Source organism: Argopecten irradians, chromosome 14 (assembly GCF_041381155.1).
Source record: "Argopecten irradians isolate NY chromosome 14, Ai_NY, whole genome shotgun sequence".
NCBI lineage: Eukaryota > Metazoa > Mollusca > Bivalvia > Pectinida > Pectinidae > Argopecten > Argopecten irradians.
In genome coordinates, this window is record NC_091147.1 from 3,851,212 (window position 1) to 3,869,381 (window position 18,170).

At 40.0% G+C, this 18,170-nt stretch overlaps 2 protein-coding genes across 2 annotated transcripts; both read left to right on the plus strand.

Annotated features, from left to right (window-relative positions):
- The first annotated feature begins 5,256 nt into the window (after window positions 1–5,256).
- Window positions 5,257–7,807, plus strand: LOC138308113 (uncharacterized). Its single transcript, XM_069249056.1, has 4 exons — window positions 5,257–5,262; window positions 5,620–5,811; window positions 6,193–6,261; window positions 6,533–7,807. Exons 1-4 carry the CDS (start codon window positions 5,257–5,259, stop codon window positions 7,076–7,078), a joined length of 813 nt encoding a protein of 270 aa, XP_069105157.1. The 3' UTR covers window positions 7,079–7,807.
- Window positions 7,808–11,285: 3,478 nt separating this feature from the next.
- LOC138308114 (uncharacterized) lies at window positions 11,286–16,121 on the plus strand. The gene is made up of 4 exons (XM_069249057.1): window positions 11,286–11,615; window positions 12,058–12,414; window positions 13,318–13,941; window positions 15,966–16,121. The coding sequence occupies exons 1-4, from the start codon at window positions 11,286–11,288 to the stop codon at window positions 16,119–16,121; spliced, it is 1,467 nt and encodes a 488-aa protein (XP_069105158.1).
- The last annotated feature ends 2,049 nt before the right edge of the window (window positions 16,122–18,170 follow it).

Here is an 18,170-nt window from a genome sequence, read left to right on the forward strand (position 1 = left end):
CTATGTCTGACAACAGAAAGAGGGATCTTTTCCCTGCTTTTCAAACTTTTACTACATACTATATATGAACCTTGAGAAAGATCTTTTCAGTACTTTCTGAGATATGTAGCAGTAACAAACTTCAATTATCAAAATTCAAGATGGCTACCTGTCGATCATCTTGCTGACCGATCTGTCCCAAAATGCAATATGCATAACTAGGGTCGTAGGGGAACCTTCATATAAAATTTGAGAAAGATTCCTTCAGTACTTTCTGGGAAATAGTGTTAACAAACTTTAACTATCAAAATCCAAGATGGCCGCCAGTCGGCTATCTTGTTGACCGATCACTCCCAAAATGCAATATGCACAACTAGGGTTCAAGGGGAACATGCATATGAAATTTGAGAGAGATCCCTTCAGTACTTTATGAGAAATAGCGGTAACAAACTTTAACTATCAAAATCCAAGATGGCCGTCAGTCGGTCGGCCATCTTGTTGACTGATTGGTCCCAAAATGCAATATGCACAACTAGGGCCCTAGGGGAACCTACATGTGAAATTTGAGACAGATCCCTTAAGTACTTTCTGAGAAATAGCGGTAACAAACTTTAACTATCAAAATCCAAGATGGCCGCCAGTCGGCCATCTTGTTGACCGATTGGTCCCAAAATGCAATATGCACAACTAGGGCCCTAGGGGAACCTACATGTGAAATTTGAGAAAGATCCCTTCAAAACTTTCTGAGAAATAGCGGTAACAAACTTTAACTATCAAAATCCAAGATGGCCGCCAGTCGGCCATCTTGTTGACCGATTGGTCCCAAAATGCAATATGCACAACTAGGGCCCTAGGGGAACCTACATGTGAAATTTGAGAAAGCTCCGTTCTGTACTTTCTGAGAAATAGCGGTAACAAGAATTGTTAACGGACGGACGGAAGGACGGACGGACGGACGGAAGGACGGACGGAAGGACGGACGGACGACGGACCACGGACGAAAGGCGATTTGAATAGCCCACCATCTGATGATGGTGGGCTAAAAAATATAGGTCTATAATAATTAAATATAAGTCACAAATAATCCTGAAACAGAAAATTATCTTAATTTGACATACATGTAAATCAATAAAGTATGTTTAAATATATGAAAATTACAACAATCCTGAAACACGAAATTATTTTTAATTTATTATTTTCAAATATTTGTAAAACATTTTTTTATACACATAACACTGAAACAGAAAAGTATTGTAAGTTCCCACATATGCAATATAAAGGACAAAACATATGATTATATATATATAATATATACATGTACAGTTCAAAATATCAACATTTAAAAAATGGTCGTCGGATGGCATGGAACTGTGTCTGAAGTCCTGAGTCATTGAAATGAACACGATCATGAAGGTAGTCATCTGGATAAGTCACTCGTAGTTTGAGGCAGTTGAGTTTCTTCATCATCAGTCGGTTGATCTTGTTGCGTTGTTTCTGGAAAGAGGTAAGTGTCAAGCCTGGGGATTTGTCGAAGTTGGCACGTGGAGGGATTTCTACAAAGTACACCGTCTTGACTCCTGTGGCATGCAAGTCATCTTGTAGTCTCTGTAGTGTATGAAATATGTCGTCGGGGATGAAGTTGCTGAGAGTCATTTCCTCCGAGTTGAATAACCACAGTATCTGGCTTGTAGTTTATCAGGTCCATCAGTGGTTGACTTGGAATGGAATCCGCTCCCATGCCGCCTTTGCCAAAAAAATCTGACTTTGCCAGGAACCTGTATCCAAAAAATTACATATAATTAATTATATAAATATCATATATGGCACATATATTTTAATTTCAATTGATTTTGACCTATATCTAAAAAATAAATTTTCAAAGTGAAGCGTTCTTCATTTCATTATTATTATTGTTATCAAAATTCATCTGTTATGCTACATTATAACAAGATTCTTACCTAAGGTCAGCATTGCAGTATTTTTCCAGACGAGTAACATAGCTGCTACCGAAGACTGCAAACTTGGCCATTGTTGCTTTAAGTTAAGATTTGTATATGTAGACAGAAGTTCAGAGAATGAACATGAATTGGAAACGGTTCATTTTATACTCGAATCCATAGGCAGGTGATCTGTAATCATCATTAATTACCTCTGTTTTCATAAGCTAACGTTGATATGAATTAGTGGTTTGGACGGGGGCCTGATCCGGATCACATGATCCACACTGATTCAAGATGGGTTTTTTTATTTAGACATTCTAGGTAAGAATTCTGTGTTCAAAACACCCACAGCTAACTCTAATAACGAATTATGGACTGGAAAAACTGAACGGATGGGTCTACCAATTACAGTTGCTGCTGCATGCATTGTCCATGCACAGGAGAAGTTTTTGTTTGTTGCACATGATTTCATGGCATCTTCAATTGGTTCTGTTACTTTCCACAAATTGTCATCACTATGTGAAGTTTCATAAAACTTTCGATTTGCAGTTAATTCCAAACAAGTCCTAACCCTAAGCTCAGTAGCCAAAGACTCATCTCCCTTGAGCGCGATGGATATGGAGTTAAAAAGACAATTACCATTTCCTGTTGATACAACTGGAGTAAACTCCTTATTGGGGCCTAACAATAATTGGGCGGTGTGATCTACAATATGCGAGCCAAAAGTAACAATTGGGTTCAAACAGATTTCTGATTTTACTGATCTGAGCAAAATCTGCTCCATTTTAACACATTCTTCTAAAGTATTTGATTGTGCTGCAGCAGCAAGTCTTTCCAAAGCAAGGCTATAGTCAAAAAATTGATCTGATTTCAAAGAACAAGCTGTACAAAAGAAGGCCAGTGAAGTTTTGCTCAGGAATTTTAGTTGAACATTTGTAATTTTTTCGCATTTTTTGTGGAACCACCTATCACATTTCTCACAACCTACATTTCCATCTCCATCACAATTTTCTTGACAAACTCCACAGGGATAGAATTCCATTATGAAGATTAACAAAAAATTATTTGAAAATTTTTGATATGAAGTAACTACCAACTAGACAAAAATCTATCTAAGGAGGTAAAAAAAGCGAAAAAATTACAAATTTAAAAATTAAAACCACCAAAGATTGACTGATAACGGGCGAACCAGTCTTCCACACCAGTTATGCTGAGACTTTTGTGTGTCTCGGCCAGGGGACAGAACCCAGAGCATTCCTCACAGGGGCGAACGCTCAACTCAAGGCCAAAAGTGAGGCGGTGCCAAGGGAGGCTTTAGGAAGGATAAAGTCATTCAGAAAGAAGCGAAAAGACAAGATCCTATATTTAGTCGCCTTTTACGATTATGCAATACTCAGGACCAAAAGTGAGGCGGTGCCTAAGGAGACATTAGTCAGATAGAAAGAAGAGAAAAGATAAGATCCTAAATTTAGTCGCCTTTTACGATCATGCAAACAGGAGCAGCAGGTACAATTCTCTAACGCCCTACTTGCAGGGCCGTGGACAAATATTTACTTCATTACTTTTCTTTTAGTTTTTTAGTTTTATGAAGTTGTACACTGAGTGAGCTGGAAATCGACAGTGATTGGGACGCTAAGCACGATTTGTCCGACTACTGCACATACAGTATGGGTTTGAAGAAGAATTGCTCATGTCAAACACGGCAAATGAATGAAAGGTGCAACTGAATGAGACATGTTGATTAGGTAATACAATTAAAAAGGAAGTGTAGAAACTGTTCAGTTTTTGTTTAATTTATTACATGATGATACCAACATGTGCGTTTATATATGTGATATGTCATAAGCGTTGATAGCAAAGCTAAAAAGACACATAATGGACTCCGCCGAGATCACTCAGGAACGATAACTCTGTGGTGGCGCTAGTGTACTATGGTCCATAGCGATTATAAACAATATGGCGGCAAAGCCTTGTCGAAACTGGGCAGTTCCCAAACTGAAAGCGGAATTGAGAGCGAGAGGGGCAGTGGTAACTGGTCGGAAGATCGATTTGATAGAAAGGTAAGGGTATTGTTTTCTTGATATATTTTGAATAGTATAATATATATATTTAAATACTGTGCGGATTTTTTTTCACCGCTGCACACGAAAGCCAGACTCGGATTGCAGTTTCCTTACTTCAGACGTACGATGTAACAGTTATGCACGGTATGGTTTGGATGGTCGTGGATATTTTAAAATTTATACATGCTGTTAAAGGACAAATAAGAAATATGTCAGACCTGTACCTCTCTATGTTTTCCTTTTATTAGATTCTGTACAGGTGTATATGCACCGCTGTACGTAGTACCGAGTAATTTAGTTTTTGCAAAGAATTTATACCTTCGCAAGGAAACTATTGAATTTTTATTGTGTAAATATATGATATGGTCTCTGTCACTCAGCTAACGTAGCATGTTTCTTTGTCTCAGTCAGTAGAGCATGTCACTCAGCTAACGTAGCATGTTTCTTTGTCTCAGTCAGTAGAGCAGGAATCATGAGTATTTTACCTTGTACGTGTAGTTTGTCATATAGCATTACATTCATGTACAAGTAATAATTTAATCAGTATAAATTAATAATCACCAAACGTATACATGTATCATCATGATTCATTTGTCAATCCCTTGATTGCATTCATTGTACTATGTTATTATTTTTTTTAAATATTTCATTTAAACTTTATCTCTAAACTTGTTCATTTGCATGTTCATTTGCAGATTGGAAGCATATGAAAGGAACCAAGATTTCAGATCTCCAGCCATTGATATTCCAAAACATGTTTCTGTTTCTTGGCCAACTCATGGATATCAACAGTTAATAGCTGATCATAAAGTTGTAATGCCAAAAATTACATCGGAGCAAATTGAAACCTACGTTTTATATAGAATTGCAGGTATACATAAATATGCAATGTGTTATCAAACATGATTTGATAATTTTAAAGCCATAAATATAGCAAAACATAAAACATGTATATTGTCCTATTATATTACATGTAGGATGCTTAATGCTCTGGCACATTTAAAGAAAATTACATATAAAATTACAATATGCATATATACAGTACCTGTATGTCTCTTTAAAATGATTTTCGTAAGAGCCTTCAATTTAAAAAAAAATTATTAAAGCTTGTATGATATGAAAATCTGGGTATACAAATGCACTAGCCAATTATGCTAGACCCAGTGACATCCGGTTTAGACAATGTTAAAGTTACACTATATTTATAAATATTATCAGAGTAGAAAAGTCCTGTACAGAGAACCTTCAAAACTTCCACAAACCCAAGTTTCACTATGAAGGCAAGTACTAAGCATTAAAATACATTCTAGTGTACACTTATATGTAATTTCCCCTTCACTATCCCTATCAAACAACTGCTGTTGCTGGAAAAGGGGATGTTGCTAGAGTAATTATTGTAAAGCAAATCTTGATCTGTATGTGTAAAGCCAAAATAACAGTTTATGATTTATATTGTGTGTATACCATAAGTGTTGGACTTTCTGGGTAGCCATATATACATGTATAGTTATGTATATGTGTAAGGTATATATGGGTATATGTGCAGGCTACACCATGGCCAGACTTGCATGGTAATATTCGACCACGTCTAATTTACAGTCCTGTTTTAATGTTAATAAATGTTTTCCTTTTTCCAGGAAAGCCTGTTCCATCTGCAGACATACCGACTAAGAGATATTTCTGATGCCATACTAGATGACCCAAGACCACTTAAATACCGAAACAACCCTGGATACACATCATATGTTCATAATGCTGCAATCAACTATTGCTCACAATCTTCAATGGATATGGCCATGAGATATTTGATTCCAGTTGCTGATTTACAGGTACTTAATTTTAACAAACAACTAAAATACTCATTAATACTGCTGCCCCTCATTTACAATGCTTTTGAGAAGGGATGGATAGGATCACCAAATGAAATGTATTGATGATAAATACTTGACCACAGTATACAATTAACATTTGTTTTTTTATATATATGCAAATTACTGTATCAATTTTAATCTGTATAAATTAACATATATATAAAATTCATGCATATAAATTAATATTATCATGTTAAAATAACTGCACAAATTCGTAAAGATCAATAAAGTACTATTTATTTGCATACAAGTTTATTCTCTTGTATGGTTTGGAGTTCTTGTAATGCTTAAAATATCCTTAAATGTATTACAATGACAATTCTTCATCTTCTTATCAAGACAGCAGCTAAAGACCATGATTACCTAGAACTTCCATTCACACAACACATGGTTGACAGAGCACAGAAGGTAATTATTAGGGTCTTTAATAAAACAAAACACTGATCTTTTTTTCTAAAAACAAAAGTACAAACATGTATATTGGGAACATTTACACTCCACTGAGTCAAGATTTGTAAAAACATATGTTTGTGTAACTTTTTCCCCAAGATATAAATAAAATTGTTATTGCTTCTATATATTGTATATGTTGGACATGTATATACCATGTATCTAGAAGGTATATGACTTGACATAGAGGTCTTTAGACTTACTAATATAAATATTTTATTATTTGTAGGTAACGGAGAGACAAGCACAGGACATCCAGAATGACACAAAACTACAAGCAAAGTCACAAGCTTGGATCCATAATAGAAAGTGGAGGGTTACTGCTTCAAAGTTTGGGGATGTGACTCATGCTACCTCAAGACGCAACATGGAGAAATTGTGTTCATCTATTTTATCTTCAAAGCCTATCATAAAAAAATCTGTGTTTCATGGAAAGGCATACGAGAGGAAGGCAATTACTAAGTTTGAACAGAAAACCGGTTTGAAGGTCAAGAAATGTGGACTTTTTGTTGACAAGGACTATCCGTACTTAGGTGCAACACCTGATGGAATCATCACAGAAGAAGACAAAAAAGCAATAGTGGAAGTAAAGTGTCCATACTCAGGAAGGAATGAATCCATTAAACCAGGACCTCACTTCAACTTCCTTAAATATGATGAAAATGGACAGATTGTTCTCAATGTACATAGCAAGTACTATGACCAAATTCAGGGACAGATGCTTCTGTCAAAGCATCAGTTATGCTATTTTGTTGTTTATACCTCTGGCATATAGATTGATATAGAATACTGCAATTTCAGCATGCTGCCCAAATTGGACTTATTTTACTTCAAACATTTTCGACCATTTGTATCCAAAACATTATGAATATCACTTATACATACCTGTACATGTACATGGTAAATTGTATAGATCTACTTTCCATATAGATTGATTAATAACAAAGAAGCATACAGACAATTAAAAATTGTTAAAGGTACACATCCTAATAATGTTTCAGGTATTCATGAATAAGGTCCAACAATACTTTGCCTAAAATTACACAGGGCAAAGCAGATGAATATAATTCTGGATCCGAAGAGCAATTTTGATGATGCGAGTGGTGTATCTAAAATTTTATATTTTTTTGCAAGACCAATGACCATCTCTATATGTATTCGTTTTGATGCTATTCGTCTGTCTTTTATAACTTCATGGGCTTCCAGTTGGGATTTGCCTTTTAACATTGTGGGAGTGTTAACAAATACATCCTGACAGGCAAACAAGTCCTGCACCATTATCCCCCTATCAGCCATAATACTGTCACCTGGACTGAACAGCCTGTTTTCAAGCGACGTAGCTCGGAATTCTCAATTGTTTGTTTGTTTGTTTGAGTTTTACGGCCCATCGACAACTAAGGTCATTTAGGGCCAAACTACAAGTCAGGCATTAATATCAGGATAAAAGGTCAGGGTAAGAAAAGGCAAGTAAGGATTAAAACACAGATTGTAAACGTTTATTTGATAAAAAAGGTTTGCATGGGATCAAATAGTTTTGGCTAAAACACACGAGAAAACTCATGCAAAAAGTTGATGAAACGATGAAATGTTGAGTTGATACGATGATATGATGAGAAAAACGTTCATATTTTATCTCAAATTCCGATTTCTTTGAGATAATTAAAAATATGATTATGACATCTTGATCTCAAAGCCTGAAGAACTGAAAGAGTCTGAACAGATGATTGCCTTTTCAATGCGGTGTTCAATAGCACAAGCTTCCACAGAGAAAATGGAGGCAACATCTGGAAGTCGGATAGAGGAACAGTGATTAGATGTACAGCATGCTGCCGCAACTTTATCACCATCTTTTGAGCCGTCAGTGTCGATCTTAACATGATCAGGGAAAGCTCTGATGCACTCTGGAAAGGAGGATTTATGTTCTTCGGGTAATGCACTGGATTTTGCCCTCTCATGTAGAGATAAATTGATATCAGGTGTTTGATTGAGCCATGGTGATACATCTGATACGGTGTACTCGTCAATGGTGTCGAAATTTATATTTGGTTCCAGCAACAATTTTGAAATTCTGATGCCAAATTTCTGATGCAAAATGTTGGTATGAGCTTTCGATTTTGTTTAAATATTTCTTGAAGTTGTGGATTGAATACAAGGTTAAATGCGGGATTTTTGGGGTTGGATATCAGTTGAGCAGCATACTGTAAGGATAATTTCTTTCGTCGATCGTCTGTAACAGATCAAGAAATCATCCACAAATAGAGACCCTTCCGTAGATTGGCCAAGACATTTAGTTATGCTGTTAATTTTTATTCCAAAAAGTGTGACGGACAGGATACCACCCTGAGGGACGCCCATCTCCTGTGTTTCTGTTTCTGAATAAGTTGAACCTATTCGAACTTTGAAATGCCTGTCAGATATAAAATTTGAAATAAACTTTGGCAAATTACCACGTATACCGATATCATGGTTTGTTTGTTTGTTTGTTTAATTAACGTCCTATTAACAGCTATGGTCATGTAAGGACGGCCTCCCATGTATGCGGTGTGCTGCGTGTATGTTGTGCGAGGTGCGTGTTTCGGGGGACTGCGGTATATTCATGTTGTGTCTTCTTGTATAGTGGAACTGTTGCCCTTTTTATAGTGCTATATCACTGGAGCATGCCGCCGAAGACACCAAGCAACACACCCCACCCGGTCACATTATACTGACAACGGGCGAACCAGTCGTCCCACTCCCTTTTTGCTGAGCGCTAAGCAGGAGCAGAAACTACCACTTTTATAGACTTTGGTGTGTCTCGGCCAGGGGACAGAACCCAGAGCCTTCCTCACAGGGGCGAACGCTCAACTAAAGGCCAAAAGTGAGGCGGTGCCAAGGGAGGCATTAGGAAGGATAAAGTCAGTTAGGAAGAATAGAAAAGATAAGATCCTAAATTTAGTCGCCTTATACGATCATGCAATAGGGGCAGCAGGTACAATTCTAACGCCCTACCTGCAGGGCAGATCGTTCATGATTCCATATTGCCAAGTTGTGTCCTATGCCTTTTCAAGGTCAAAGAATACGGCCACAAGATGTTCTTTCTTGGCAAATGCTTCTCGTATAAATGTTTCTAGTCGAGAAACTTATTGAGGCAAACTACAAATGAAATTGTGCCTGCTCTGTCGACTACACAAAGTTATAACGTCCAATTTGGATATTTTTAGATCAACTCAGCCAATCACAATGCGTGTTGCACTGACACTTCACCTGTAACATGTAGCGATGTAATCTACTACAGTGAGTCGATACACTAGTACTGTAGCACAATCGTGCAATCTTATGATAGAACAGCAGTAACAGCTAAGGTCGGCCTCCCATGTATGCGGTGAGTTGCGTGTATGTTGTTGGAGGTGCGTGTTTTGGGTGACTGCGGTATATTCGTATTGTGTCTTCTTGTATAGTGGAAATGTTGCCCATTTTATAGTGCTATATCACTGAAGCATGCGCTGAAGACACCAAGCAACACACCCCACCCGGTCACTGACAACGGGCGAACCAGTAGTCCCTGTCCATGTATGCCGTGCACTAAGCAGGAGCAGAAACTACCACTTTTATAGACTTTGGTGTGTCTCGGCCAGGGGACAGAACCTAGATCCTTCCTCACAGGGGCGAACGCTCAACAGATCCTAAATTTAGTCGTCTTTTACGATCATACAATAGGAGCAGCAGGTACAATTCTAACGCACTACCTTCAGGGCCAAGTTATCATCATGACTAGGACATTTCTACTATTTGGCAGCAGCAACTTCGGCGGTACTGTGGTGGAGATATGGACAGCCATCTGACTGTGAAGTTTTGCGGGAAAGGAGGACTTAGCACAAATTCCATCACCAACCGGCTTTGGCAGAGAGCTATGGATGCAGAAGCAACATATGTCTTCCTACATCTTGGCGGCAATGACATCTCCCCTACTTCATCCCCGCAAGACATTTATCACAACATTCTTCACCTGGTAGACGACTTTTACTACGCCTGAGTTCAAGGAGTCTACATATCTCAAATTATGACAAGAGGAGACTTTTCAAAAGTTCTAGGCCTTACCAAGACCAGTTTCGACCGCCAACATAAAAAGAATCATCAACTTCTTGGCCCGCAGTTTGTGAAGTTTTGAGCAAGACATAAAAGTTCTCCAAGATTATCATCTGGCCTGGTCCACCTTAATACAGATGACAGCAGTTTATATGGTTGAGGTCATTTGATGGTTTTTGCATGTTTTCATATCTTGTAAATGATATTTTTAATATACATGTAATCTGTATATTGGAATGTATTATTTTAACTACTCTATTATTTTACCTTACAGATGTAATCTATCATGTAATCAAATAAACAAACTATCATGTTTTTTGCAACTTCATATATCACATTGACTTGGGTTTCTTTCATGATCTACTTTTAATATAATGTTATAACCTTGTACATCACCTGATTTCATTATTTGTGTAAAACCGATACATTTAAAAATAATCTGTTTATTCCCATGAATGATTTTAAGTACTCTATTACTTAACCTTTCAGATGAATTCTATGTTTATATAACTTCACAGGTCTCCATGAAAGCTGGGTCCACGTCCCGAGACTGGGTGCACTGCTCTCTTGCGGATGCAAACCACTTTTGGGGGTGTGATGTGCGTCCAATTTCAGTCAACCTGTTTGCCGTGGGTTGCATCTCGTATCCGGGGGAAGAAGGTCGTGGTGGTTGAATAGGTTTTGCTCTTTTTTCTTCCTTTTTTTACTGCTACACACTACTTTGGCTCCAGACTCTGTTTAGACGAGAGGTAATATAGGCCCTGTATTATCAATCGGCTGGTCATGCTGAGCCCTTGGTTCGTAGATTTCCAAGAAAGCGGTGGCTTAGGGTCAATCTTGAGTTTAATTTGGATTGTCTTGATTCTGATCGATCTTGTTAGAGGTACGGCCATCATGAGAGCAATTGTAGACGGAAAATGGTATGTCAGTACTGTGGCTGTGAAAGTCACGACGAAAAAGACGAATGTGACATTGTCAACAGTCACTGCGTCAATTGCGGGGGTGACCATACTGCGTCTGCTCGCACCTGTCCTGCCTGGACTCGGGAGAGGGAGATATTACGGGTCAATTATACCCAAGGTGTCTCTTTGCACGAAGCTAGGATAGTCGAGTGTTCAGACCTGAATGTGGCCACTTATGCACAGATCACTCGCGCAAAGACGCCTGTTGACAGTGTCATCGTCAAACATGCATCGGTCCAGGCCTTGGTTGATGTCCCAGACATGGCTGATGCTAAGGCCTGCAAAGTAATCATGGGGGACCTGGAAAGGTTCAAGTCTGTTTGTTTGTTTGATTGATTTATTTACGCCCTATTAACAGCTATGGTTATGTAAGGACGGCCTCCCATGTATGCGGTGTGTTGCGTGTATGTTGTGCGAGGTGAGTGTACTGGGAGACTGTGGTATGTTCGTGTTGTGTCTCCTTGTATAGTGAAACTCTTGCCCTTTTTATAGTGCTATATCACTGAAGCATGCCGCCGAAGACACCGAGCAACACACCCCACCCGGTCACATTATACTGACAACGGCGAACCAGTAATACAGCGAGATACCAAGTCGCCCACGACCTCGCGCCGCGGACAAGGTGAGTTGGCTGCTGTAACTATAGAATAGTAATGTAGTGTAGTGACATTAATTGTTCAAGGTGTGTTGTCGCTACATCATGTGTAACCTTGTTGTCCGCTTTTAGGATGACGTCCGGAACTCTATATCCGGTTTCCGGGTTTTATTGTTAGAATCGACGGAACATTTCGCCCCAAAACCCCTCGTAATAGCTGAACGGTTTAAGTTTCACAGCAGGAAACAGCAAGTGGGGGAATCCGTGTCTGATTATGTTGTGAGTCTTAAGAAATTAGCCAAAGACTGTGACTTTCAAGATTTTTTGAATCAAGCCCTACGTGATAGACTGGTTTGTGGGTTAATGAGTGAGGTAATCCAAAAGAAACTGTTGGCCGAAAAAGATTTGGATCTTGCCAAGGCAACCGAGATAGCGTTAGCTGTAGAGATGGCAACCAAAAACATAGAGGAGATGGGACAGCCTGTATCGGTAACCCAGACGGTCAATTGTTTGTTTGTTTGTTTGTTTCATTTATTAACGTCCTATTAACAGCTATGGTCATGTAAGGACGGCCTCCCATGTATGCGGTGTGTTGAGTGTATGCTCTGCGAGGTATTTGTTTCGGGAGACTGCGGTATATTCATGTTGTGTCTTCTTGTATAGTGGAACGTTTGCCCTTTTTATAGTGCTATATCACTGGAGCATGCCGCCGAAGACACCAAGCAACACACCCCACCCGGTCACATTATACTGACAACGGGCGAACCAGTCGTCCCACTCCCTGTATGCTGAACGCCAAGCAGGAGCAGAAACTACCACTTTTATAGACTTTGGTGTGTCTCGGCCAGGGGACAGAACCCAGAGCCTTCCTCACAGAGGCGAACGCTCAACTCAAGGCCAAAAGTGAGGCGGTGCCAAGGGAGGCATTAGGAAGGATAAAGTCAGTTAGGAAGAATAGAAAAGATAAGATCCTAAATTTAGTCGCCTTTTACGATCATGCAATAGGGGCAGCAGGTACAATTCTAACGCCCTACCTGCAGGGCACTCCCTAACTCACGGTGAAGAAATGCGATGGATTTAAAGCAAATATGTTAAAGTTACTTTTGTACTATTAGTAAAACATAGATAAACATTCACGGAAATTAATTGGAAATATAAATTATCCAGCATTGCAGCTCCAGGTGCAGGTACAATTCTAACGCCCTACCTGCAGGGCCAAGACGGTCAATTATGTAAACCGTAAGTCTAATCGGAGTCGTATGGGAAAATGTTTGAAACTAGGTCAAAGTGAGAATAAAAAGCCGGACAATCTGAAGTCGTGTTTTCGGTGTGGAGGAAAGCATGCACAGTCGGACTAAGTTTATCAAAGGGAAGTGCTACTCTTGTCAGCAGATTGGACATATCGGGAAAAAATGTCCAAACAAAAGGTCCAAAGGTCATGTAGGTGCTCAGAATAAGTATGTCGAAGTAGAGAAATGTGACAGGGACAATGACGATGAAGATGGATTCTTATTTGGACTATATTCAGTGAATGATTCGGACAATTCAGGATACAAGGTAAATCTAAAGCTGAACAGTAATCCGGTCGAGTTCGAGATCGATACGGGTGCGGCAGTAACCGTGTGCGCAGAGAATGTGTACTACTGGTACTTTTCTCATCTGCCCTTGCAAAAACCGACCGTAAGGCTTAGAGACTATGGTGAAGGACGCATACCATTACTTGGTGAGATATCAGTCCCAGTGAACTATGGTAGTCAGAATTATGTGTTACCATTACGTGTTGTTTGTGGCGATCGACCGTCATTGCTAGGTAGAAACTGGCTTAAACACGTGAAGTTAGACTGGCCAAGTATTTTTGCCTTGAAGCGTTATCCGAAATCCGATGGTGTGAAATCTGAAATCGACAAGCTGCTTGCGAAGCATCATAAACTGTTTGAAAAGGGTTTAGGAACCATAACCGAGTTCAAAGCGCAGGTCAAGGTCAAAGATGGTGCGCCGCAGCCGATTTTTTGTAAGGCAAGACCGGTGCCTTTCTCATTGAAGGATTGTTTGTTTGTTTGAGTTTTACGGCCCATCGACAACTAAGGTCATTTAGGGCCAAACTACAAGTCATGCATTAATATCAGGATAAAAGTTCAGGGTAAGAAAAAGCAAGTAAGGACTAAAACACAGATTGTAAACGTTAATTTGATAAAAAAAAAAGGTTTGCATGGGATAAAATAAATTTGGCTAAAACACATGAGAAAACTCATGCACAATGTTGATGAAACGATGAAATGTTGAGTTGATACGATGTATGATGAGAAAACGTTCATATTTTGCTTAAAATACCGATCTCTTTGAGATAATTAAAAATACGATTATGTCTCACGGCATGAAACAAAGTGTGCATGTCGGAGACATCGTAGTATTTATCTCGTATGTGTTTAAAATCAATACAATAAAATATGCTCCACTGTGAGAGGAGAATCACATGCATGGCATGTAGGAGGATCCTCCCCTCTCAATAGATAGGAATGTGTAAAATATGTGTGTCCAGTTCGGAGCCGAGAGAGAACAACTTCCTCTCTGCGGTCTCTCCGACTGGACAGTTTAGGATTAAGTGTAGGTTGAATTTTAAACAGTTTATTGTTTGTTTCGGTAGACCACCTTTGTTGCCAATGGTGTTTGATGGCTGACTGAATTGAAGGTTTGATGTCGGTGTATGGTAGTTTCAAATCTGTTTGTGCTAGGCGAAGAGCAGTCTTAGCTGCTTCATCAGCCTGTTCATTCCCCTTTATACCCACATGACTGGGAATCCAGAGATAAGTAATTTGAGTTTTAGAAGATAATCGAAATGTTCGGATTAAAAGATTTTGGATTAGAGTATTTCTAGGGCTTCTTGATTTCAAAGACTGAAGAACCGAAAGAGAGTCTGAACAGATGATTGCCTTTTCAATGCGGTGTTCTCCGATATGGTCAAGCGCCAGACCGATAGCACATGCTTCCGCAGAGAACATGGAGGCAGAATCCGGGAGTCGGATAGAGGAGCAGTGATTAGATGTACAGCATGCTGCCGCAACTTTATTACCATCTTTTGATCCGTCAGTGTAGATCTGAACATGGTCAGGGAAAGCCCTAATGCACTCCCGAAAGGAGGATTTGTGTTCTTCGGGTAATGCACTGGATTTTGCCCTCTCATGTAGAGATAAATTGATATCAGGTGTTTGAATGAGCCATGGCGGTACATCCGATACGGTGTACTCGTCAATGGTGTCGAAAGTTATATTAAGTTCCAGCAAAAATTTTGAAATTCTGATGCCAAATGTTGGTATGAGCTTTTGATTTTGTGTAAATATTTCTTGATGTTGTGGATTGAATACAAGGTTAAATGCGGGATTTTTGGGGTTGGATTTCAGTTGAGCAGCATACTGTAAGGATAATTTCTTTCGTCGATCGTCTAGAGATGGCTCATTAGCTTCCACATGGAGACTCTTCACAGGTGTTGTTCGAAAAGCTCCAAGTGCGAGACGCAGTCCCTGATTCTGTATAGGGTCAAGCATCTGTAGATAGGAGCTGCGAGCCGATCCATAGACAATAGAGCCGTAGTCAAGTTTTGATCTAATAAGTGCCCGATAGATACGTAGAAGCATTTCACGGTCTGCACCCCAATCAGAATGGGAAAGAACTCGTAGAATGTTCAGCGCCTTCGAGCACTTATCCTTCAGATGTTTGATATGTGGAACAAAGGACAGTTTCGAATCAAATATTAGTCCAAGAAATTTAGTTTGTTCAACTACTGGAATTTTAATTCCATTGAGTGTGAGGTCAGGATCATTGTGTGGTTTTCGTTTTTGACAGAAGTGCATACAGACAGTTTTTGATCTTGAAAATCTAAAGCCATTTTCGTCAGCCCAATTTTGTAATTTGCCTAAACATTGTTGTAGTTGCCGTTCTATAGTGTGCATGTTTTTTGATCTGTAACAGATCAAGAAATCATTCACAAATAGAGACCCTTCCGTAGATTGGCCAAGACATTTGGTTATGCTGTTAATTTTTAGTCATTGAAGGAACGCGTTGAGAAAGAACTCGAACGACTACAGATCGAAGGAGCTTTATCGCGAGTCGAGCGAAGCGATTGGGCGACCCCGATAGTTGTTGTGCCAAAATCGGACAAATCGATACGCCTCTGTGGCGATTTCAAAGTGACTGAATAGGTGTCTGGACGAACAGCAATATCCACTACCAAATGTGGAAAAGATGTTTGCTCAACTAGCCGGTGGACAAAAATTCACAAAGTTGGATCTATCGCAGGCATATCAGCAATTGAGCCTGGACAAACAATCAAAGCAATACCTGACAATCAACACACATCTAGGTCTGTTTCAATATCACAAATTAGCGTTTGGTGTGTCGTCAGCTCCAGCCATCTTCCAGTCAGTCATGGATCAAATTCTACAAGGAATACCGCATGTAATGTGTCGTATAGACGATATCTTGATAACCGATCGTGAACACATAGAAATCCTGAGCGAGGTATTGAGCCGACTCGACAAGCACCATGTTCGGTTGCGTAAAGACAAATGTCTGTTCATGCAAGATTCTGTGGTTTATATGGGCCATAGGGTTAACAGTGATGGAATTCACCCTACCGAGGCTAAAGTCGAAGCAATTAAGGAAGCACCAAGTCCAACGAATGTAACTGAACTGAAATCGTTTCTCGGGCTTTTGAACTATTATGGTCAGTATCTTCCAAATCTCTCGACTACGCTCCAGCCATTACATGAGCTGTTGAGGCAAGACAAACCATGGAACTGGACATCAGATTGTGAAGAAGCGTTCAAAGCATGTAAGTTTCAGTTGTCCAATGAGCGTGTTCTAGTACATTACGACATCAACAAGCCTTTGAGATTTGCTTGTGACGCGTCTGCCTACGGAGTAGGAGCTGTGATCTCCCATATCAGCGAAACTGGTGAGGAACGACCGATAGCCTATGCATCGAGGACACTTTCGAAGAGTGAAAAGAACTATGCCCAAATCGAGAAAGAGGCACTCGCGTTAGTGTTCAGGGTCAGGAAATTTCACAAGTACCTCTATGGCTGTAGGTTTACGTTAGTGACTGATCACAAACCGTTAACAACGATTCTGGGTCCGAAGAACGGTGTTCCGACGTTAGCTGCTGCTCGCATGCAGAGGTGGGCTCTCATCTTATCTGCGTATCAGTACGATATTGTATACCGGAAATCCGAGGATCATGTGAATGCTGATGCATTATCGCGCTTGCCACTCAAGTCTGATGAGAAGTCTGAAGAATTTGACATTTACCATTTCACACTACTGGACAACTTGCCGATGATGTCTGATGATATAGCGACAGAGACACGACGCGACCCTGTACTCTCGAAAGTACTTGACTACACCCTTAGGGGATGGCCGAATTATACATCAGATAGCGATCTACAGCCGTACTTCCAACGCAAAGATGAACTGTCAAGTGAGCAAGGATGCGTGTTGTGGGGTTTGCGTGTTGTTATACCGCCAACTTATCGCGAGAGACTTCTGTCAGATCTTCATGACCAGCATGTTGGAATGAGTCGTATGAAAGCACTAGGCCGGAGTTATCTGTGGTGGCCTAATCTGGACAAAGACATTGAGAGCATGGTGAAAGCCTGTAGTGCTTGTCAGGCTACGCGAAACATGTCTCCGGTAGCTCCGCTTCATTCCTGGTCATGGCCTACACGTGTGTGGCAACGTCTACATATAGACTTTGCGGAGAAAGACAAACAAAACTTTTTGGTCGTTATTGATAGTCATTCAAAGTGGATCGAGGTGACTCACATGACAACGACCACCGCTAGTAGAACGATTGAGGTTCTGCGTTCACTGTTTAGTTCGTATGGTCTACCAGAGGAGATTGTCTCCGACAATGGGCCGCAATTCACATCCAGTGAATTTGAACTGTTCCTTAGCAAAAACGGAGTGAAGCATACGCTCGTGGCACCGTACCATCCCGCTTCCAACGGAGCTGCCGAACGATCGGTACAGATACTTAAGCGTGCGCTCGAGAAGCAAGTTTTTGATGGGAATGGTCAGCTTTCTATTCAGCATAGACTCAGTAATTTCTTGCTGAAGTATCGATCCATACCGCATTCGGTAACTGGAGTATCGCCCACTGAATTGTTTCTTAAGCGACAAATCCGAACCCAGTTATCAATGCTGAAACCAAATCTAGGAAGGCGTGAGGCAGGTAAGCAAGCCGAACAGAA

Bases quoted from the DNA above. Each gene is read 5' to 3' on its own strand.
- LOC138308113 (XM_069249056.1), top strand. The intron at 5,812-6,192 runs GTACTTAATTTT...CTTCTTATCAAG, and splicing joins TTCCAGTTGCTGATTTACAG to ACAGCAGCTAAAGACCATGA. The intron at 6,262-6,532 runs GTAATTATTAGG...TATTATTTGTAG, and splicing joins TGGTTGACAGAGCACAGAAG to GTAACGGAGAGACAAGCACA.
- LOC138308114 (XM_069249057.1), top strand. From the start codon at position 11,286: ATGGTATGTCAGTACTGTGGCTGTGAAAGTCACGACGAAAAAGACGAA. The intron at 12,415-13,317 runs GTAACCCAGACG...TCTTGTCAGCAG, and splicing joins AGATGGGACAGCCTGTATCG to ATTGGACATATCGGGAAAAA. The intron at 13,942-15,965 runs GCAAGACCGGTG...GTTAATTTTTAG, and splicing joins CGCAGCCGATTTTTTGTAAG to TCATTGAAGGAACGCGTTGA.